Source organism: Erpetoichthys calabaricus, chromosome 5 (assembly GCF_900747795.2).
Source record: "Erpetoichthys calabaricus chromosome 5, fErpCal1.3, whole genome shotgun sequence".
Taxonomy (NCBI): domain Eukaryota; kingdom Metazoa; phylum Chordata; class Cladistia; order Polypteriformes; family Polypteridae; genus Erpetoichthys; species Erpetoichthys calabaricus.
Genome location: NC_041398.2, coordinates 19262246 through 19285303, shown reverse-complemented (window position 1 = coordinate 19285303; position 23058 = coordinate 19262246). Strand labels below are relative to the sequence as shown.

Here is a 23058-nt window from a genome sequence, read left to right as displayed (position 1 = left end):
TTGAAAATACTGTTGATGTACAGTGGTGTGAAAAACTATTTGCCCCCTTCCTGATTTCTTATTCTTTTGCATGTTTGTCACACAAAATGTTTCTGATTATCAAACACATTTAACCATTAGTCAAATATAACACAAGTAAACACAAAATGCAGTTTGTAAATGGTGGTTTTTATTATTTAGGGAGAAAAAAAAATCCAAACCTACATGGCCCTGTGTGAAAAAGTAATTGCCCCCTGAACTTAATAACTGGTTGGGCCACCCTTAGCAGCAATAACTGCAATCAAGCGTTTGCGATAACTTGCAATGAGTCTTTTACAGCGCTCTGGAGGAATTTTGGCCCACTCATCTTTGCAAAATTGTTGTAATTCAGCTTTATTTGAGGGTTTTCTAGCATGAACTGCCTTTTTAAGGTCATGCCATAGCATCTCAATTGGATTCAGGTCAGGACTTTGACTAGGCCACTCCAAAGTCTTCATTTTGTTTTTCTTCAGCCATTCAGAGGTGGATTTGCTGGTGTGTTTTGGGTCATTGTCCTGTTGCAGAACCCAAGATCGCTTCAGCTTGAGTTGACGAACAGATGGCCAGACATTCTCCTTCAGGATTTTTTGGTAGACAGTAGAATTCATGGTTCCATCTATCACAGCAAGCCTTCCAGGTCCTGAAGCAGCAAAACAACCCCAGACCATCATACTACCACCACCATATTTTACTGTTGGTATGATGTTCTTTTTCTGAAATGCTGTGTTCCTTTTATGCCAGATGTAACAGGACATTTGCCTTCCAAAAAGTTCAACTTTTGACTCATCAGTCCACAAGGTATTTTCCCAAAAGTCTTGGCAATCATTGAGATGTTTCTTAGCAAAATTGAGACGAGCCCTAATGTTCTTTTTGCTTAACAGTGGTTTGCGTCTTGGAAATCTGCCATGCAGGCCGTTTTTGCCCAGTCTCTTTCTTATGGTGGAGTCGTGAACACTGACCTTAATTGAGGCAAGTGAGGCCTGCAGTTCTTTAGACGTTGTCCTGGGGTCTTTTGTGACCTCTCGGATGAGTCGTCTCTGCGCTCTTGGGGTAATTTTGGTTGGCTGGCCACTCCTGGGAAGGTTCACCACTGTTCCATGTTTTTGCCATTTGTGGATAATGGCTCTCACTGTGGTTCGCTGGAGTCCCAAAGCTTTAGAAATGGCTTTATAACCTTTACCAGACTGATAGATCTCAATTACTTCTGTTCTCATTTGTTCCTGAATTTCTTTGGATCTTGGCATGATGTCTAGCTTTTGAGGTGCTTTTGGTCTACTTCTCTGTGTCAGGCAGCTCCTATTTAAGTGATTTCTTGATTGAAACAGGTGTGGCAGTAATCAGGCCTGGGGGGTGGCTACGGAAATTGAACTCAGGTGTGATACACCACAGTTAGGTTATTTTTTAACAAGGGGGCAATTACTTTTTCACACAGGGCCATGTAGGTTTGGATTTTTTTTCTCCCTAAATAATAAACACAATCATTTAAAAACTGCATTTTGTGTTTACTTGTGTTATATTTGACTAATGGTTAAATGTGTTTGATGATCAGAAACATTTTGTGTGACAAACATGCAAAAGAATACGAAATCAGGAAGGGGGCAAATAGTTTTTCACACCACTGTATATGTGTGTATATGTATGTGAATTTTAGGGCATTCAGTGTACAAATGCGGTGGAAGTAAACATTGTTTGGTTGCTGAATGGAATATAACCAACAAAGTGTAGAGACTTCATGTGTGTCACAAGGACACCCGCATGTTTGTTAGTGCTGGTCGTAGTGAGTCCCTAATTAAAGTGCTAGAGAGTGGTGGAACATTGCATGCGTCATTCATATGGCATTTAAGTGGTTAAAGTGCTAGGGAGTGATGGGACATGCATACATCATTCATATGGCACTTATTCGTTTAGGATCTTTGTGTATGTATGTATGTTTGCTTACAGGGGCAAAAGTAGGCCAACCCATAACGAAGGTTGCAAATTGTATTAGATTATAATTGTAGACTCAGAAATGCCTAAATTTATATTAAAGTCAGCCATCTTCCAGTGGAGTGGTAGAAGCAAGCAGGCTAAAGCTAGGAAACCTGTAGTGCAGGTAGAGAAAGCAGAAGCTGAGCTGAGCATGCCACAAAATGGTAGGGGGCTGGAAGGATTAAAATCAGGAAAACAGAAATCTGGTTTAAAGAAGACAGCTGCTGTTATAAGAGGTTTACTATCTTGTATTATTGGTGATAAGGAAGATCAGTATAAGGAAGAAAATAGCAAAGAGAAAGAAAGTGAAAATGGAATGTTGTGTGAAAGTTTTGAACGATGTAACAGTTGGTGTGAAAATTGTGAAGTGCTAGCATGTAGAACACCCACTGCTGAAGTGGAAAGCACAGAAAGCAGGGGAAAGAAGGAGAGAAAACCACCCATGGTGAAAGTTAGGGCAATAGTAACTGGATCAGACTGGAACCCTAAAACATGGGTGGGTGACATACCTGAGAGAGATGAGTGCTCAGATAAAGAGTGGGAATGTGAGTGCAAGGAAAAGGAGAGAGATGGAAGGAAGGGAAAACAGCAAGGATGTTTTCTTCCATTATTATTCTCCATTGCACCACAATCTCCAGGTGATTCTGAGGTCTGCCCAGTATTTAAAGAACATGCTACACCAATAGATATTTCACCACTGTTAAGAAAGGTAACTAGTGCTGCACTGAAATTTGGTTTAGGACAAAGAAATCAGATAGAAGGCAGAGAAGCTGGTGAGTGTGAATGGCAATTGTTGACTAGAGGGCATGAAATGGATAATGGTTTAAAGATAATGAGTAAAGGAACTGTGGAATTAAAACATAGAACAATGGAAATTAATGGAATTCAAGTGTTTGTGTGTGAAAGGTTTAAAAGTGCTAATGCAAGAATGGCTGAGTTGGAAACAAAGTGCACCAGTTTAGGATTTGGTTTGAATGAATCAGTACAAGCCAAAGAACAAAGAACAGGGGATGGTGCAGCAGGAAGGTTTACAGGCTCAGACAGCAAGTCAGGAAAGCACAGGGGTGTGAAAGTCCTAAAAGCTGTGCTGGGGCCAGCAGTAATTAAAAAACACACACACTTAGGTTCAGTAAATCGAAACCTGACAAAAAGACAGCCTATGAATCTCCCAGTAATAAAATGGAGAAAAGTGAGCTGGTCTTGGGTAAAGAACACAGGTCAGTTTTAGGAGAGATGCTGGATCTGGCATTGGGATTTTGGAGAGGTTATAGCCCACACATTCAAGTAGCAGTTACCATACAATAAAATAAAAAAGGACACACAGGCAATGAAAAAAAAAAATAGAAGGGTAGTGCAGGAAGACAGGAAAGGGAAAATAGTTATTTCTGTTTCCATTTTCTGGCCTTTTGCAATAGTGCTACTTCTATTGTAAGGTTTTATGGACTTTGAGTTGGTGCAGGTAATAAATAGTGAAGGCAATTAGCAGAGTAAAATCCATGCAGGAGATTGGGTTACAACTAGCACATTGTAGCAGAGTGGCACTAGTGGCCAAGCTGTACCAATGAATGCCTGGAAGCAAAGTTTCAGTTTTGGCACCAGGTTTAACAACCAAAAGACGAGATGGACAGAAACTGCTTTGTCACCTTCCATTTTGCAGACCTGCCTACATAGCGGAATGGATAAACAGCGGAAAAGACCAAAGACAAAGACATGAAGAAGAACTGAAGAGACAGCAAGAAAAAGACTCTTACTGGGGTTTAAGTGAGTAACAAGTCCACAAGTCATGTGATAATAAGGCTAGTCAGAATAGCTATAGTTTAAAAGGAAAGGTTTGTTCATTACTGCAGAAAATTTATATTCCAAGGGGTGGAAACTGAATAAGCCAGTTAGGAATGCCAAAATAAAGGGATTAATTCTGGGCTCATAAAGTATACATTCTTGGTATTAATTAATTAAGTGGGATAATTAATATAATTCATACTATTATTAAGGAAAATGTATACTAAGAAAATTGGTGAACATTTCAGGAAAGCAGATGCAGCCGGTACATTTGCAAGACATATGGGCTCCGATGTTTAGGTATAGTCTAATTGGGAAAATATGGAAGCCCTGCTGAGGTTGTCAGCTGTGGTGCAAGCAGAGGACCAGTGGGCCAATTCTGAACTGAGGTGTTTAGCACAACGAGTATGCATATGGTGAGCAAACAACTCTAGGGGTGGCCTACAGTGGGGAATGATGAGTTGCATAGCTGTGATGTCTCATGGTGGTGATGCCAGCCTATACTGGTAAAGGCTGATGGCAGTGAAAGGTTACACCATGGGTAGAAAAGCACAAGAGGCAACTAAGTCAACCCCAAATGTGTGAAGAGGGGCCACAAAAGTTGGTTTGTGAACAGTTTATGCAGTGGCACATGTGCTCTCACTTGGTCAGAAGTGGTTGTACTGGCACCTGTGGCATGTTACCTTTCAAATTTTGATGTTAATTGTACAGCTGCATATGCTTAAACAGATAGCTTGGGACAGGGGTCTAATTAGCAGTTAGACACAAAACCAGTAAAGAACAACGGTCAGTTTTAAGAATTCACAATAGACTTAAATTGCAGTGGGCTAGTTTAGTGGAAGGTGTGGACTTGTCTCATTTTGAACCACCAGATCTGATGACATATGAAGACTGCACAAAGCTAAAGGAACAGTTGAAGCAAGCCGGAGCAGATACAAGTCATCAGAAGCGCATCCAAATTCTTCAGATTGTCTTTGAATTAAAGACGATATGTAATGGACAAATGGTCACGGACAACTTTTAACACTGGGACAGCAAATACTGCAAATCAATGCACAAGTTATGCATCAGACTCGTTAAACAATTAAGACTGTTTATAAAGACATTGTACAAAACATTCATGGGTCTATTTGAATTTTACGACAGGATTTGGGGGATGTGTGTTTTAAACCAGTTTGGCAAGTGTTTCCTTGCCAAAGTCATTTCTACCCCCGCAAATGGGCTAAGGTGTACTTTAACATATGGTTTGGGGGCAGGTGTTAAGATGTTCTATTTCCCCCATTGGTCTGAAGTATGGCTGTTTGGAATTGGCTTGGTTCAGAAGCCTTTAAGTACCATGATGTGCTATTGGCTCTCGGGGTTGGACAGAACATCTATAAATGTATGTGTTTGACCTCAGTATCTCTCTCTTACCAACCAACATATGATGAAGAAGCATCTCTCTTGCTAACCTGATGATGAAGACCACACAATGAAGAGAACAGCTCAGCAGCCATTTTGAACAGACATGTGGCTGAAAGCTGAGCATCAATGATGCCTTAACTAGAGACATTTAAGTAACCAGAAGACTGTGTGCCACCTGAACTGCATATCACCATTTAATCAGGTTGTATGGTTGCCAATATTCAAATATACTTTGCATTTTGTTATTATTTATGAATATTATCAATAATACTAATGCATTGTTTAAACTGTAACTTAACTTCTGCTTGTCTTTTTTACTCCATCTAATTGCCTGAGGTTATAGATATAGAAGGGAAGGTGGGGATAAGTTATATATAATAATACCTTATAAACAGTGGTAAATCTGTGAGATTAGGCATTCTAAGGCTACATATTAATAATACAATAGGAGAAAGTAGAGCCATATATATTACTCTACCAAGACAAAACAGATGGCTCATTCTGTCTGATAATTTTGGCTGATAAATGTAAATCCAATTTTATTATTGTATTTATTCTGGCTTTATTGTACAGTACAATAATATTGTATTAATTTTAAATTGTGACTGATGCTATTAATGTGTTCTGTAAGGTTTTCTTGTGTGTCTTGAAAGACAACTATAAATAAAATCCATCATTATTTTAATTATTATTAAGAACTCAGTCACAGGGGATGCACAGTCCAGTGTGTTTCTTCGTGTCGGTCCCAAGCCTGGATAAATGGGGAGGGTTACTTCAGGAAGGGCATCTGGTGTAACATTTTGCCAGATCAACATGCGAGTGAGAAAAGCAGTATATAAATGTAAAGAATTCTTCTTATTATTATTATTAATATTAAAACTGAATACAAGAACATACCTCAGGATGACTACAATATTCAGTTACAGGCTGACACAAACACCACCAGTCAAAAGTTTAGACACAGCAGCTGTGCAAACAGAGCAGTCACCTTTCCCTGTGCTGTTCAATTCAACACGTCATATTCTTAGTATCCGTGACTTTGTCCACACATCTTCAACAAGGCAGTTCACCGGCTAATTCCAGGGTCAGCATGCTGTGGGAAACGGGGCTCCTGTGCAGCCACCAGGGGGTGAGTCATTTCCATTTTCAAAATGCTATTTCTGTTGTGAAGTTAATTTCCATTTTTAGTTTTTGCTTATTCAGTACTCTCGCTTTTGGTGGATTTTTAATGCTTATTTTATGCTGTTAGTTTGTATTGTTAATTTTGCGTTTTTTCTTCTTCTTTTCGTGATTTGCCCTTTGTGACTTTGATGCTACTACACTGACTTCAAAATTTAGCCAAGACATTCCTAGTGTTTCTAATGTGATTCTCTTAAATCCAGGCTGAAGACTCGCTACTGTAATCTAGCATACCCTGACTAGAGCTGCCAAGCGGTTGTGCATTATGCATCTGTGTACATTAGTCATTTGTTTAAAACTTTAATAAATATAAACTGCTATTAACCCTCCTCTCTTCTGTTTCTCCTCTTATTGTCCTGTCTCGCCACTTGGTGCCACTGCTCTACTGCCAGGCTGTTCTCCTGCCTTTGGAAAAGTCATCCCTGATAAAGTGGCACTGGAATCTTCAGACAGAAAAGTTTTGCTGTCAGACTTTCAGAGGTGGTGGGCAACCAGTTGGTGGAGGTCTCTGGGACTGTAACTGTGTCTCACTTTGACTTTCTCTGTTACAATTGACCGAGATGCTGCTGACTGAGTTTTTGTTTTCCACTCCTCCATTGTTCAACAATGAATGTTTCTACTTGTTTTCTGTGTGTCTTTTTTGTGTTGTGGCCACCAGGGGTTATTCCAACTCCCACGAACACCTGACTCACACAGGCTCGGGACACACGTTGCCAATAAACAAGAGTATTTTATTCATGGGAAACTCTTCCCTCAGCAAGTGTTTCCCACAACAACACCAGCACAGTACAGAAGCACAGCAACTCTGTTTTCTTCTCTGACTCTCTCTCTCTGCCTCCTCCATTCCTCACACAGGCTTCTTCCTCCTCCTCCCAGAGTTGTGGCAGGCAGCTCCTCTTAAACAAAACACGGGAGTGCTTCCAGTGTCCCAAAGTTTTGGCCTAGGAGCACTTCCATGTAAAACTGCAGCCCGATGAAGTAGGGGGTCAACAAGGCTGTGCCAAAGAACTCCAGTTCCCATAATGCCCTGTGAGAGTCTGGGTCAATGTTGCAACCCGGGAACTGCCATTTAGCATGGGGGGTGGGGGGAGTATAATGCCCTGTGCATGCTATCTCCCCCTCTCCTTCAAAGCTGAGGGTGTCCCAACTGGGTAAGGATCCTGGCTAGCCCTCACAGCATATTTAGTTATTTGTAAAATGTATATTTACATTTTACCTGAGGACACATGTTCTCCCCGGGTCTGTGTGCGTTTCCTCTTGGTGCTCTGGTTTCCTACCACAGTCCAAAAACATGCAGGTTAGGTGAACTGGCAATTCTAATTTAGCTCAAGTGTGTGCTTGGTGTGTCTATTTACCCTGCAATGGCCTGGCACCTTGTCCAGGGTTTGCTTGTGCTTTGGGCCTGACAGTAGTTAGGATGGGCCCTGGTAGACCCCCACGACCCTGTTCTGGACTAAGCAGGTTAGAAAATAACTGATTTGTCACAGTGACCTGGGCCTGCACTCAGAGTGGAGCACTAGACAATACTGAATTGAATTATGATTACTATTAGGGCTGGACAATATATAAAATTTTCAATTTGGTTCAATATTTAAGGAAAGTCAACATGCATAAAGCTTATATCTCGATGTCCAATTTTCCACAACTTCTTCTGAGCGTTAAATAAAATCAACAACATCCCCAGCGCTCTTTCTAAACGTGTCTGCATCGACTCCGCCAACATTGCCTGGTGGTGAATATCATGAGAAAAATCTTGGGAGTGCAGATCAGAAGAGGAAGCGTTTACAACAGGCAGGGTTGGCGCTGCTGTTTGTTTATACCCGGGGCTGACAGTCAGATAAACCAGTAATTCACATCACAGCAGGAGTCAGAAGGTCACGCAGCGTAAATCCTCATACATCCATTTAACATGGTCTCCATTCCTGAAACATTACAGGCGGGAACATGAACAGCAGCCGTCGGAATTGTCTTCTCTGTGAATTATTCAGTGCTTGTGTATCAGGTATCAGATTTTTTGTTTTTTAATTTGTATTTTTGTATAGGAGATGAATTGAGCTTCCTAATTACAATAACAGATATTCGATGTGTCACACATTCATTTTGAATCAACATTTATAAATTTTTTAATGACCCAGAGGTGCAGGAGAAGGAGAAATGGGTATAGCACTCTGTGCTTAGCCCTGGAGAGTTTCTTCACCAGCTGAACCCGCTACTGCCTTCCTCGACTGTTCCTTCAATTCCCCCCAACAACTGCCTGTGCACACAAACTGCCAGCCTCACCTCACTCCACTCACCTGGGGTTACCTGTGCTCCGTAAACACATCTGCGGCTCAGCCTCAGCCAAGCAGTCAGGCCAGTGGGCTTTAGCCGAAGGACTCTTTGAAAGCTGTCTGTGAGATTCCCCCCATCCCCACCCCTACAACCATTTTGCATTGGTGTTTTATGGCCGGCTTCTCCATGTATCCTCACTCTCTATGACACCCTATGGCCACCTGAGGAGCAGGTCCCTCTCCGGGTCTGGAACCAGGGGTACTATACTACATTGTTTGGGTGACATTTGCAGAAAGTCAAATATATAACTTTATTAATTTGTGAACAAAGGTTAGTCATGGGATAATACAACATGAATGAAATCAATAAAAACGTGTGTGATTTTATAATGGCAGATTAATAAGGAGATGTTACTTCATTGTTTATTCACATTAAAAATGAGAGTAAAGCTTTGCTGGGTAGTTGAAATGGCTTCATGTCCAATGAAATGTCACCGCCTGCCTCAGAATGTCAGCAGCCGTGTAAACTACCTGGCTAGGCCATCCAGAAATCAGGATTCAAAGGGTTGTTAAGGGCACTGGATGCAAAATATTAGTTGCCCGTCCACAAAAGCTGTACCTAGTATGTGGTAAATGTCATAAAATAGGTACCCACAACACGTTACAAAGCAGTGGTGGGCAATGTCGGTCCTGGAGGGCTGCAGGTTTTCATTGACTTGCCCAAGTGCCATTTTGTGGTCTTGCTTGGTAAGGTTCCCCACCCTTAATTGCTCATTTTCATTAATTGCTTCTTTTAGCAATAAGATACAAATGACAAAGGACCCAGCAGTTCCCCCTCTAAGTTTACACCTGTGTCGATTCATCACACACCATTTGGTTTAATAAAACACTTAAGAGAAAAATGTGACACACTGAAAATGATCCATTTTAGGCTTCAAATTATTTGGATGATTTCCTTGGAAAGGAACAAAAATCTACGATATAAGAACCTAACATTGTGGACTATGCAAGCCAATAAATTAAATAAGGTCTGAGATTGGCAAGGATTGGTGTCTAATTTAGCAATTGCATTGGAAGGAAAACCTGCAGCCAATGCAGCCCTCCAGGACCGACACTGCCCACCCCGCTCATAGGCTATTATAGACAAGAAAAAGCCTGGAGAGGCAAATACATAATTTGGAGCCATTACAAATGATGTAAAAGAGTATAATATATGCACACGGATGATAAGTGATTAGCACAGTAATGAATCGTGAGCTTTGTCTTTACTCGTGAAACAGTCGGAGTACAAGTGCAGTGCTTACTGACTGGCACAGAAATGGAGAGAAGCTAAAATAAAACTAGAGGAGACACGAAAGAAAAATATTTTAAAAAACGAGTTGCTTGAACTGCTTCTAATTTATATAGAGAGAGCACAAATGCAATGTTATAGCTTAAAATGGTGCTTGGTAGCCATCAGATTACAGCATGCACATCAATTATTCAAACCTGAGAGAGTCTGATAATTCAGCTATCTATTCTGAGAAAAACAAAAGGAGAGAGGAAGGGATTTAAAATATGTACATATCTGCATCTAATTATTTTCACATTCTCAGGTATTTTCAGCTGACAAGTTAATGTGGTCATCACAGGTTAAAAAGAAAGGCATTTAGGGAAACCAGTTTCATGTCGATATGAGTCCCACAGATGTGGAGCACCAGAGTCTGTTACACCCCCCTTCTCAATGATAAGGGGGTCGGGTTGAGGGGTAAGGATGCTTGCTCAAGTTCCAATTGAAGTCTGGATGAGGAAGAGGAGTTGAAGAAAATCCCTTCTGAAACAAAGATGAGAGTTTAAAGTCCCCTCAGACTGAGTTAAACTCTCCAGCATGGTTAAAGTCAGTGGCTGCTTCGACTCTTGGGGGGGTCCTAATTTGACACCAGGTTTTGAAGTAGTAGAAACCAGGGTCAAGGAGGCTTGATTAATTATGCCTGAGCAGTTTCTCCTAGTTTTGACAGGCTATCAAATCTTGGTACCAACATGATGTAAAGAAGACGTGATCTTAGGAGATTTTTTTTCAGTGTGACTTCATGAATGATTATGAGGGCTGCTGTTATGAGAAAATCATCTGCCATATTCACAACTGCAGAACAGTGTGGATTTTTATGTGATTCTGAAGACTGCGGCTATGGGAGAATCGTTTGCCACATTCAGAACAGCCATATTGCTTTTCTCCCATATGAATTCGCGTGTGTTGCCAAAGACTACTACTTCTGTTGAATTGTTTGCCACATTCAGAGCAGGAATAAGGCTTTTCTCCTGTATGAACTCTTTTGTGACACTGAAGACCGCTACGGTTTGTAAAACGTTTCTCACATTCAGAACAGGCATAATGCTTTCCTCCAGTGTGAATCTGCACATGCTGTCGAAGAGAACTACTGCTAGAGAATCTTTTGCCACATTCACCACAGCAATATGGTTTCTCTCCTGTATGAATTAGTGTATGCTGGCGAAGAGTGCTACTGGTGGTGAAATGTTTGCCACAATCAGAACAACAATATGGCTTCCCTCTAGTATGAATTTGTGTGTGCTTACGAAAAGCGCCACTGCTGGAGAATCTTTTGTCACATTCGGAACAGTAAAATGGCTTCTCTCCAGTGTGAATTTGTGAGTGCTGGTGAAGGCGACTACTGGTGGCAAATCTTTTCCCACATACAGCACAGCCATATGGCTTCTCTCCTGTATGAATTCTTGTGTGGCTCTGGAGAGTGCTACTGTCAGCGAATCGTTTGCCACATTCAGTACAACCATAGGGCTTTTCCCCAGTGTGGATTCTTTTATGTCTTTGGAGACTGCTACTGTCCGAAAATCTTTTTCCACATTCAGCACAACAATATGGCTTTTCTCCAGTGTGAATTCTTGAGTGGCTGTGAAGTGCACTACTTTTAATGAATGTTTTTCCACATTCAGCACAGCCATAAGGCTTTTCTCCAGTATGGATTCTTTTATGTTTTTTGAGACTATAACTGTCAGAAAATCGCTTGCCACATTCAGAGCAGCAATGAGGTTTTTCTCCAGTATGAATTCTTAGGTGTGCCTGAAGCCTGCTGTTATAGAGGAATCGTTTACCACATTCAGAACAGCAGTGTGGCTTCTCTCCTGTATAAGCCGACTTGAGGTCTTTACAGTCTGACTTGTTTTTAAAAGTTTGTCCACACTCTTGTCCAGCATGCAAACCCTGTTGGTCTGCGTAATACATGAGTTGTTGGTCAGCATTGATGGTTTCTATTACAGAAAAAGAACTACACTGCAAAGAAGCTGCTGTCAAATTCTCTGATCCTCTTGTTGATTTTGTCATCTTCCTCTCGTCCTGCATGGGTTGCAGTCTATACAGAGGAGAAGTCTCCGCAAATAAAGATGGGGAGAAGTTGCCAATGTCATGGAAATCTACAATGATACAAAGAATTCAGTTAAACATTTTAAGATGAATAAAACATTAATATGATATAAGTGAAACACTGGGTGCCATTTCTATGCCTCAGTTCCACTACTGGGGGCATTCCAAGAGGAGAAATTGAGACTTACCTGAATAAATCTTGTTTGAATGAACCTCATTTTCAAATTCAGACTTAGTCAGCTCGTCAAATTCAAAGTGCTTACTGTGAACGCAAGGTGGGCCAAGTCCATCTACAAATATGTGTGCACTAGTGATATTTAAGCAGCCCTGACAACTGATTTGTCAAGAACATCTGTGAGGAATCAAAAAGATACAGAGGAAAGTGTGACATCTGCAGGCTGAGCACTTGTGACTTTAAGTATGAAGCCACATGGTGTATTATGGGACAGCTTTTACTTAATTGACATAAAAGAGTAGAAATCATTAGAGACATAGGTAGTCTGTTAGGCAGTTGATCAACAAATAATACCTGGTTTATAATAACACAAAGGAAATGCATCCAATAATAAGAAAGTGAGAAAGGCTGTGTGGCAATCCATAGCAGACTGATCTCTGAGTGCATTACAATTCTGAAATTATGCACTGCATAATGAAATGTTGAAAACTTTTTAAATAAAAAAAAATCCTTTGAATTATCCAGATTAGTTATAAAGGTACTCATTGATAATATCAGACTTTCAAAATACTTAAAATAATAACGTATTCAGTATCAATATGACAAGTGAAAACCATACACAGCAAATATGCAGATGTGCAGTATGTTATGCATTTAGCAGCCAAGACAAAAATATAGCTGTAGCATCTGCCCCTAATGTCACTCCTCATGATTAGTTTCACCTCATCAGAAAAGAACTATCCACACACCCCAGTGTCTTTAAAAAGGACTGACCTGTGCTCTCTGATGCTGTGAATGATTTGTATCGATTTGTATTTGTATGTCGGTGTGTAAGGAGCCCGCCAGCACCGTTATTTACACATAAGTGCAAGTGTATTGTGACCTTTGACATTTGTGAAGCCTACACAACACTATTTGTGTCACTGATACAACTTTGGGAAAATGCGTTTTACATGGATTCTCTTACCAAAAAAAATGATATACAGTAATCCCTCCTCCATCGCGGGGGTTGCGTTCCAGAGCCACCCGCAAAATAAGAAAATCCGCAAAGTAGAAACCATATGTTTATATAGTTATTTTTATATTGTCATGCTTGGGTCACAGATTTGCGCAGAAACACAGGAGGTTGTAGAGAGACAGGAACGTTATTCAAACACAGCAAACAAACATTTGTCTCTTTTTCAAAAGTTTAAACTGTGCTCCATGACAAGACGGAGATGACAGTTCCGTCTCACAATTAAAAGAATGCAAACATATTTTCCTCTTCAAAGGAGTGCGCGTCAGGAGCAGAGTCTGTCAGAAAGACAGAGGAAAGCAAACAAATCAATAGGGCTGTTTGGCTTTTAAGTATGCGAAGCACCGCGGCACAAAGCTGTTGAAGGCGGCAGCTCACACCCCCTCCGTCGGGAGCAGAGAGAGAGAGAGAGAGACAGAGTTTGTTTTTCAATCAAAAATCAATACGTGCCCTTCGAGCTTTTAAGTATGCGAAGCACCGTGCAGCATGTCGTTTCAGGAAGCAGCTGCACAGAAGATAGCAACGTGAAGATAATCTTTTAGCATTTTTAGACGAGCGTCCTTATCGTCTAGGTGTGCGAACAGCCCCCCTGCTCAATCCCCCTACGTCTGGATCAGAGAAAGTCAGCGCAAGAGAGACAGAAAAGTAAGCCGGGTAGCTTCTCAGCCATCTGCCAATAGCGTCCCTTGTATGAAATCAACTGGGCAAACCAACTGAGGAAGCATGTACCAGAAATTAAAAGACCCATTGTCCGCAGAAATCCGTGAACCAGCAAAAAATCCGCGATATATATTTAAATATGCTTACATATAAAATCTGCAATGTAGTGAAGCCGCGAAAGGCGAAGCGTGATATAGCGAAGGATTACTGTAATAGTAACAATAATAATTCTTTACATTTAACGAGTGTTTTTCTCACTACTCAAAGCACTTCGCATAGTGAGTGGGGAGCAATTTCAACCATCACTAATGTGCAGCATCCACCTGGATGATGTGACAGCAGCCATTTTGTTCCAATGCACTCACTGTTAGGTAGTGCAGGGGTGAGAAACATTTAGCCAATTAAAGAAAGGGGGTGATTAGGGGGTCAGAATGACCAGGCCATGGTGGGCAATTAAGTCAGGACATCAAGATACACCCTACTCAATACAAAGGGATCTTTTATGACCACAGATAGTTAGGACCTTGGTTTTACGTCTCATCCAAAGGACTTTGCAATGCACAGCTTTGACAATTTACAAATATACATGTATATATATAATTTTTTTTTGCAGTTTTAAAATCACCAGGCAATGATAAGTTATCTGTACTCTCTTTAAAAAATATTGATTATAGGCAATCCAGGTTACCTCATTTATCAGATATTCACAGTCATCACACCAGCTATGGTCCTACAGGCTTGTTCAAAGCAATCTGGCCTTTAATGCATTGAATATGCATTGACTAAAAAGTGTCTGAGAATATTATGGGATGTTACATATTGTAAATGCCACATGGGTTGGACGGCCATCCCGACTACAAGAGGGGATGGTTACTTGCCCGGATGGGGGGGGGGGTGGGGGGGTTGGCATCCAAGGCAGGTAGACAAGCAGCCCAACCATGGTAGAGAAAGGTTCCAGACCTGGAAGTGATAGCTGATAGCTGGAGAGGATGAACAGACAGCCCATCGGAAGAAGATGTCACTGGGGACTCTATATTCCCCCAGGATGCTAGATGGTGGTATCGGTACCCAGAAGTGCATGCTAGGAGATGTAGTCTCTGGCAGGTGCTGCAAGAGGGTGCTGCAGGGAGATGTACAGTGGTGTGAAAAACTATTTGCCCCCTTCCTGATTTCTTATTCTTTTTCATGTTTGTCACACAAAATGTTTCTGATCATCAAACATATTTAACCATTAGTCAAATATAACACAAGTAAACACAAAATGCAGTTTTTAAATGATGGTTTTTATTATTTAGGGAGAAAAAAAAATCCAAACCTACATGGCCCTGTGTGAAAAAGTAATTGCCCCCTTGTTAAAAAATAACCTAACTGTGGTGTATCACACCTGAGTTCAATTTCCGTAGCCACCCCCAGGCCTGATTACTGCCACACCTGTTTCAATCAAGAAATCACTTAAATAGGAGCTGCCTGACACAGAGAAGTAGACCAAAAGCACCTCAAAAGCTAGACGACATGCCAAGATCCAAAGAAATTGAGGAACAAATGAGAACAGAAGTAATTGAGATCTATCAGTCTGGTAAAGGTTATAAAGCCATTTCTAAAGCTTTGGGACTCCAGCGAACCACAGTGAGAGCCATTATCCACAAATGGCAAAAACATGGAACAGTGGTGAACCTTCCCAGGAGTGGCCGGCCGACCAAAATTACCCCAAGAGCGCAGAGACGACTCATCCGAGAGGTCACAAAAGACCCCAGGACAACGTCTAAAGAACTGCAGGCCTCACTTGCCTCAATTAAGGTCAGTGTTCATGACTCCACCATAAGAAAGAGACTGGGCAAAAACGGCCTGTATGGCAGATTTCCAAGACGCAAACCACTGTTAAGCAAAGAGAACATTAGGGCTCGTCTCAATTTTGCTAAGAAACATCTCAATGATTGCCAAGACTTTTGGGAAAATACCTTGTGGACTGATGAGTCAAAAGTTGAACTTTTTGGAAGGCAAATGTCCTGTTACATCTGGCGTAAAAGGAACACAGCATTTCAGAAAAAGAATATCATACCAACAGTAAAATATGGTGGTGGTAGTGTGATGGTCTGGGGTTGTTTTGCTGCTTCAGGACCTGGAAGGCTTGCTGTGATAGATGGAACCATGAATTCTACTGTCTACCAAAAAATCCTGAAGGAGAATGTCCGGCCATCTGTTCGTCAAGTCAAGCTGAAGCGATCTTGGGTGCTGCAACAGGACAATGACCCAAAACACACCAGCAAATCCACCTCTGAATGGCTGAAGAAAAACAAAATGAAGACTTTGGAGTGGCCTAGTCAAAGTCCTGACCTGAATCCAATTGAGATGCTATGGCATGACCTTAAAAAGGCGGTTAATGCTAGAAAACCCTCAGATAAAGCTGAATTACAACAATTTTGCAAAGATGAGTGGGCCAAAATTCCTCCAGAGCGCTGTAAAAGACTCATTGCAAGTTATCGCAAACGCTTGATTGCAGTTATTGCTGCTAAGGGTGGCCCAACCAGTTATTAGGTTCAGGGGGCAATTACTTTTTCACACAGGGCCTTCCCAGGGGTGGTGTTTGGATTTTTTTTTCTCCCTAAATAATAAAAACTACCTTTTACAAACTGCATTTTGTGTTTACTTGTGTTATATTTGACTAATGGTTAAATGTTTTTGATGATCAGAAACATTTTGTGTGACAAACATGCAAAAGAATAAGAAATCAGGAAGGGGGAAAATAGTTTTTCACACCACTGTATGACCAAGAAGTGCTTCCAATGGGCAGCAGCCCTGGCACCGGAAGTACTCCCGGGTCCACAATAAAAGGGACCGCACTCCAGGTGAGTCGGAGCTGGGAGGAAAGAAGGCAACATTCAACTGGAAGAGGGCGGTGTGGTGGTGGTGGTGGTGGTGGTGGTGGTGGTGGTGGTGGTGGTGGTGACATGGGTGGTGTTGTAAAGAGAAAGAGAACCTGTGCTTAGGGCTTTTTTACTTTTGAAGGTATTGTTTTGAAGAAACCATCCTTTATTTGAACCCGGGACTCTGTGTGTGTGTGTTCATGTTGGGATTTGGGGCTCGCTGACAAAAATATCTATTCTAGTCCCAACTGCGCACCAAATTATTGAACTTTCCCACATATTCTGTAGGCGTGTATTCTATAAAAATCAGCATAAGGGCAGTGGAAGATGTGAGTCTGTGGACACGATCACCACATGCACATCACTCCATCTGAGTGACACGGGACACAGCATTGGAAAAGGACAGGAACGGTTTGATCAAAATCACTCCATTAGATTTTATCTGCCTAGATGGAATGATTTTTTCCCCTTTTTTGTGCTCTTTTTACCCTAATTGGAGCACAGTTGATAGAATACGCATTTTTAAGACGACATGGTGCTAATTTCATCATGAATATTATTGGTCGGGTTTTACTTCTAATGCCACAGCTTTACTGTATGTGACAAAATTAAGTACTGGACACCTTCAGGTTTTTAGATTATTACTTGTTAGGTCAGCAATAGTTAATTGTTTTGTAGCTAAGCAGCTTGTCTATATTTGTGTCCCTCACTTTCATTTTGGCTTATCACGCAGAATCTGTAACTATTCTCAGTTTCACATTGCTTTACATTTATTAGCATTACTTACTTATCCCAAAGCTCCTAGATGGCTGCTGCTCTTCTTCGTCTTTCCCATCTCCTTCACTGATTTTTTCTTCAAACTCAGATTTCAGCTCTATAGAATTCTGCTGGGTAGCCAGGTATCCTGTATTTGTGACCCAGGGCTGCAAAGTGGAATGTGATTCTTCACAAATGTCCTGCTTGAAAACATTTCCAGTTTCATGCTTTTGCAGTTCAAGGTGAACCGAGAAATCGTCAGAATCCCCAACCATAACCTGAACAATTTCTCCATCAGACTCCTCCTCCTCCTTAAAAAATGAAATTCCTCTTTCGCAATCCTCTGACTTCACACACACATCCTCTGGGGAACCCCCCTCACAGTCCTCTTGCTTAATGTGCTCCAGTCTTTTAACCATGCCATCATAACTGAGTGAGGCCATTGCTGTATGTAAAACTCTTCTCTCTCCTCCAAGTGCCTGCTCTTCTCTTCTAAGATTCCCTTCTCACGTGGACAACCCTGGCCTGGAGGCCCTTAGAGACCTCACTGCATGAGTATGGAACTGGGATAGATGGTCCTTTTGACCTGTCAAAAGGAATGTCACAAAATTATTTCAATAAGCTGTTAAAAATATCTTTACCACATTTCAGGCTTAACTAAACACTAAGAAACTACTGACTAAGTTTTTTATGAGATACGAGCTGTGCTCCCCGGCTTTAGTGTGTTATGTGTTAATATCCTGAGTGTTAACTGACCTCCCCAGTGTCATACAGTACCTGCTAGGTTCAACACAAACTTGTCACCCTTCTTCTCATCCCTTGCACCTTTCCAAGTCTTTTGGATGTTTATGCGACTCAGGGGTTCTTTTGGTAATGCAAACAAACATTTTTCAATTTATGAAATTGGAGGACAATAAAGGAGTCTTGTTTACTAGAAAAAACTAAATGTCCACGTGGATTGGACAATTATTCTTAAATGTTTAATGCCTCCTGTGTCCTTGTCTTGAATATTGCTATCTGTACAGAGTTTGCACGTTCCCCCTGTGTCGGCCTGGCACTACTCTGAGGACTCTAAAGCCCCCAGTTAACCCCCCACCACTGCCCCACTAACCAAAATGACTGCATGTTATAACTGAATGGGAAATTTGAATTAACCCAGCGTCACTACGTGAGTGTGCCCTGTGCTGGACTGACACCCTGTCCAAAGATGGTTCCTGCCTTTTACCTGATGCTGTTAGGATAGGCTATGGTCTCGCATGACTAGGGCCACAGCAACCATATAAGCAACTGAGAGGGTGCCAATAATTATTAGAGAAACATTATTAGTAGTAGTAGTGGTAACATTATTGTTGTTATTATTATATTATTATTATTATCAGTAGTAGTAGTAGTAGTATTGTTAGTAGTAGTAGTAATAGTAGTAGTATTGTTATTGTTATTACTATTAGTAGTAGTAGTATTGTTATTGTTGTTATTATTACTATTGTTATTATTATCACTATTATTAGTAGTAGTAATAGTAGTAGTATTGTTATTATTGTTATTGTTATTATTATTACTATTGTTATTAGTAGTAGTAGTAGTATTGTAAGCAGTAGTAGTAATAGTAGTAGTATTGTTATTGTTGTTATTATTACTATTATTATTTAGTAGTACTGTTAGTAGTAGTACTAGTAGCAGCAGTATTATTATTATTATTATTATTATTAGTAGTAGTAGTAGTAGTAGTATTGTCATTTTTATTATTGTTACTATTATTATTATTAGTAGTATTAGTACGGTTATTTATTATTATTATTATTATTATTATTATTAGTAGTAGTAGCAGTAGTAGTAATAGTAGTAGTAGTAGTACTAGTACTAGTAGTAATAGTAACAGTATTATTATTAGTAGTAGTATTAGTAGTAACAGTATTATTATTAGTAGTAGTAGTAGTAATGTTATTATTATTGTTATTATTAGTACTATTATTATTATTAGTAGCAGTAGTAGTAATAGTAGTACTGTTATTGTTATTATTACTATTAGATAGATAGATAGATAGATAGATAGATAGATAGATAGATAGATAGATAGATAGATAGATAGATAGATAGATAGATAGATAGATAGATAGATAGGATACTTTATTTATCCCAAGGGGAAATTCACATTCAAATTATTATTATTAGTAGTAGTAGTAGTAGCAGCAGTAGTATTATCATTATTATTAGTAGTAATAGTAGCAGTATTGTTAGTAGTAGTAATAGTATTGTTTATTATTATTATTAATAGTAGCAGTAGTATTGTCATTTTTATTATTATATGGTGGCTCTGAGGCTAGGGATCTGCACTGGCAATCGGAAGGTTGCCGGTTCGAATCCCGTAAATGGCAATAATACTCTGCTCTGTTGGGCCCTTGAGCAGGGCCCTTAACCTGCAATTGCTAAGTGCTTTGAGTAGTGAGAAAAGCGCTATATAAATGCAAAGAATTATTATTATTATTAGTAGTAGTAGTAATAGTAGTAGTATTGTTATTATTATTAGTAGTAGTAACAGTATTATTAATAATTATTATTATTATAAGTAGTAGTAGTAACAGTAGTATTGCTATTATTATTGTTAGTAGTAGTAGTAGTATTATAGCAGTAGTAATAGTATTGTTATTATTATTATTAGTTGTAATAGTAGTATTGTTAGTAGTAGTTGATGTAGTAGTATTGTTATTGTTTTTAATTATTATTATTATTATTATTATTATAAAAGGTACCAGAGCAGTTCTTCCGAGTGATGCCATAGGGAAACCGTTTTTGGCTCCCAAAAGGCCCATCAAACTGAAGGTTCCAGAAAGAACTTTTATGTATTTTTGATCTGTGACAGGTTCCATACTTCAAATTAACATGAATGCAGGAGACGGTAACAGATTTGCGAAATATCAATGGCTCGTGATTTTAAAAGGACTCTTACTGCATACAACAACACAGGCTAAGTCCTAATTTTTTTTTTATAAACTGTTAGTGTCCTGCTCAGTAGCCAACTGTACATTAAAGATTCCCCCCACCACATATTAGAGCGGAGTGGTGGCTCTGAGGCTGTGATCTGTGCCGGCAATCAGAATGTTGTCAGTTTAAATCGTGTAAATGCCAGAAGTGACTCGATTCTGTTAGGCCCTTGAGCGAGGCCTGAAACCTGCAATTGCTTCATCCTGGTATGACATTAATCTGCATCCAGGTCCTCCAATTTATGGGGAAAACACGGGGGTTAATGGCAGGATTGGCACTCCAGCCACTGTTAAAAAAAAAAAAATTAAAAAGTAAAGTAAAGACACCAGTTCCAGTGTGGTGCTGAGGTGTCATCCACTGCATGCTGACCTCAATCCAGGTGGCTCGTCGAGTGGTGGGTGCGTTTTTCAAAGCACCAACATCCTATACTGAGAGCCCTTTCTAAACTAAAATGACTCTTAGTCAAGCTCGACGACTCACAGAGCCCAGTAAAGAACCATAAAGTGCCATTACAGAACCAGCATTTTAAAAAGTATGGGAAGTGACTGTTAGGCAGGGGTCCTGATTTTAGAAAGAGGACATTTTATCCTTTGCCTTTTTTTTATTTTCTCGTATGCAAAGTATAGGGAAAGTATTGTAATCGTCCAAACATGTTTGATGAATCTCGACGTTTTAGACATCCCTGAGTGCAAAAATACCATTTTTGGAATTGTGTGTGTGTTTGTATGTAAACACGATAACCTGAGTACACTTTCACTTAGCTTAATTAAATTTTCCTTACAAGTATTCGGTACAAAACGTAGATTTCTATTAACTTTTGGGCTATTTCCACTAACCGGAAGTGATATTTCACCTTTTATTCATGCAGCTGCAGAGTCCGATTTATTCCATTTTTCTTTTATAATAATTGTTCACTATATTATTAATTTGATTTGTTGTTTTTGGTTCTTTAATGTACATTATATAAAAATATAATTATTGTCTTGCAGTTTACTCCTCAAATATCCATCCCCATATCCAAGTATACGAGAAAGTCGAGGGGAGAGCACTCCCGATTTTTTGTTCTGCACTCTGTTTAGATTTATAGTATTATCCTGTTTTTGTACAGATAGCTAAAACACATTACGCGTTTCCTTATTCTGTTTTTTTTCCCTTCTTCTTCATACTTTGGACTTTAAGAATTGAACACTACTAACTGTAATTATTTTTTTCAATTTAATATCCCTATTTCTTCTTGTGCATTTTGCTCATGTCTTTACCTTGTTCTGGTGCATATGAGAAGAATAGAAGTTTCCAGGCTTTATTGTGTTTGTTTAATTCTGTTTTGTGCCAAAAATAACCAGATAAAGCTATAACGAGTGTTGTTTAAGCAAAAGACGCTTATTTTGCAATATGAATCACAAATCCTTACCAATCGTGAAGGATAACTCAAATTGTAACACTCCAACGTAATTTAAGAACATTGATACAGGGGGCCAGGAGGTCTGTGCTTTGAAAGCTCGTTTTCTTTTCATACCTTCTGATTAAGATGCTTAACGTATTAAACAAATTGCGTTTCATTTGTCTCCCTTTGTGATTACGGAGGCACCACGGAGTCTGAATCTGGCCCTGCTCGCGACCACCAATCTCCGTGTCTACATGGGATTTCCTGCGGGTACTCTACGAGTGCTACACACGTTTATTTGGTATAAAGTTTTTGTTATATTTCCAAAAAAGAATTTCGGGTTTTTGCAAATTCCTACACAAGCTAAATTCGAGTTGAATTCCAATGAGCGGACAGGACGGGCGGGCGAGCGAGCGCTTTACACGGCAGCCTACGTGAATGTAAACGGGAGAATGTAGGTGCGCGGCGGGCGGACGGAGAGCCGTTACCATCAATACTGAACACCTCGGCAGATTCTCGCGACTCTCACTCTCACTCCTGCTCTCTTCTGGTTCATCGCCTACACGTTCTCCTTGTTTTTTTTTCCGTGTCTCTATGAGATTCCAGTTACGTCCTGTTCCACTTTCTTTCTTCTCGTCTCCCACCCCGCTCCATGATCCCGTTGCTCACCGACACTTTGACTCCTTGATGCTCTGTTTCTTTCTTTATTTCTTTTCTCTTCTTCTGCTCCCTTTGTCTCTGAAAGTGCAGACCCGCGCCTCATATCACAGCCCGAGCCGCCCGCTGTAGCATCAGAGCGAAAAAAAACGAGTCATCAACGAGCGACTCGACGGAGAGAAGGCGCTCCAGTGCGGATCTGCTGGTGAACACCGCCATCTACTGGACAGAGAGAGGATTATTCATAAGTTTTAAAATGTCAGGCTGATTTTTACTTGTTGCAGTGAGCACATGCATTAGTGTCTGCTTTTAATTTTAGGAGAACAAAATGGGGGAGATGACATGACGCTCTCTTATGGGAGTAATACTTCAGCAGAATGTGTAATTATGAGGACGACGTTTTAAGGGGAAATGTTAAAAAGTGAAGTTCATGCATTTAGAAAATGGTTACTCTCAGTGGTTGAAAAAAAAACAATGATATCGTTATTTTAGAAAGCATATATAGTAGTAACAGTACTTTGGGAAAGAGAAAACTGATACACATTTTAAAGAATCAGATTTTGGAAATCTT

At 40.1% G+C, this 23058-nt stretch overlaps 1 protein-coding gene across 1 annotated transcript in view; it reads right to left on the bottom strand.

The window, feature by feature from the left end:
* LOC114642491 (zinc finger protein 845-like) overlaps positions 1-22618 on the bottom strand; it is a 56799-nt gene extending 34181 nt beyond the window's left edge. The window contains exons 1-3 of the mRNA XM_051927763.1: positions 22500-22618; positions 17496-18050; positions 10739-12044 (exon numbers count right to left, since the gene is read on the bottom strand). Coding sequence (XP_051783723.1) covers positions 10739-12044; positions 17496-17907 — 1718 coding nt within the window. The 5' untranslated portion in view covers positions 17908-18050; positions 22500-22618. The remainder of the gene's footprint in view (positions 1-10738; positions 12045-17495; positions 18051-22499) is intronic.
* Positions 22619-23058: the final 440 nt, after the last annotated feature.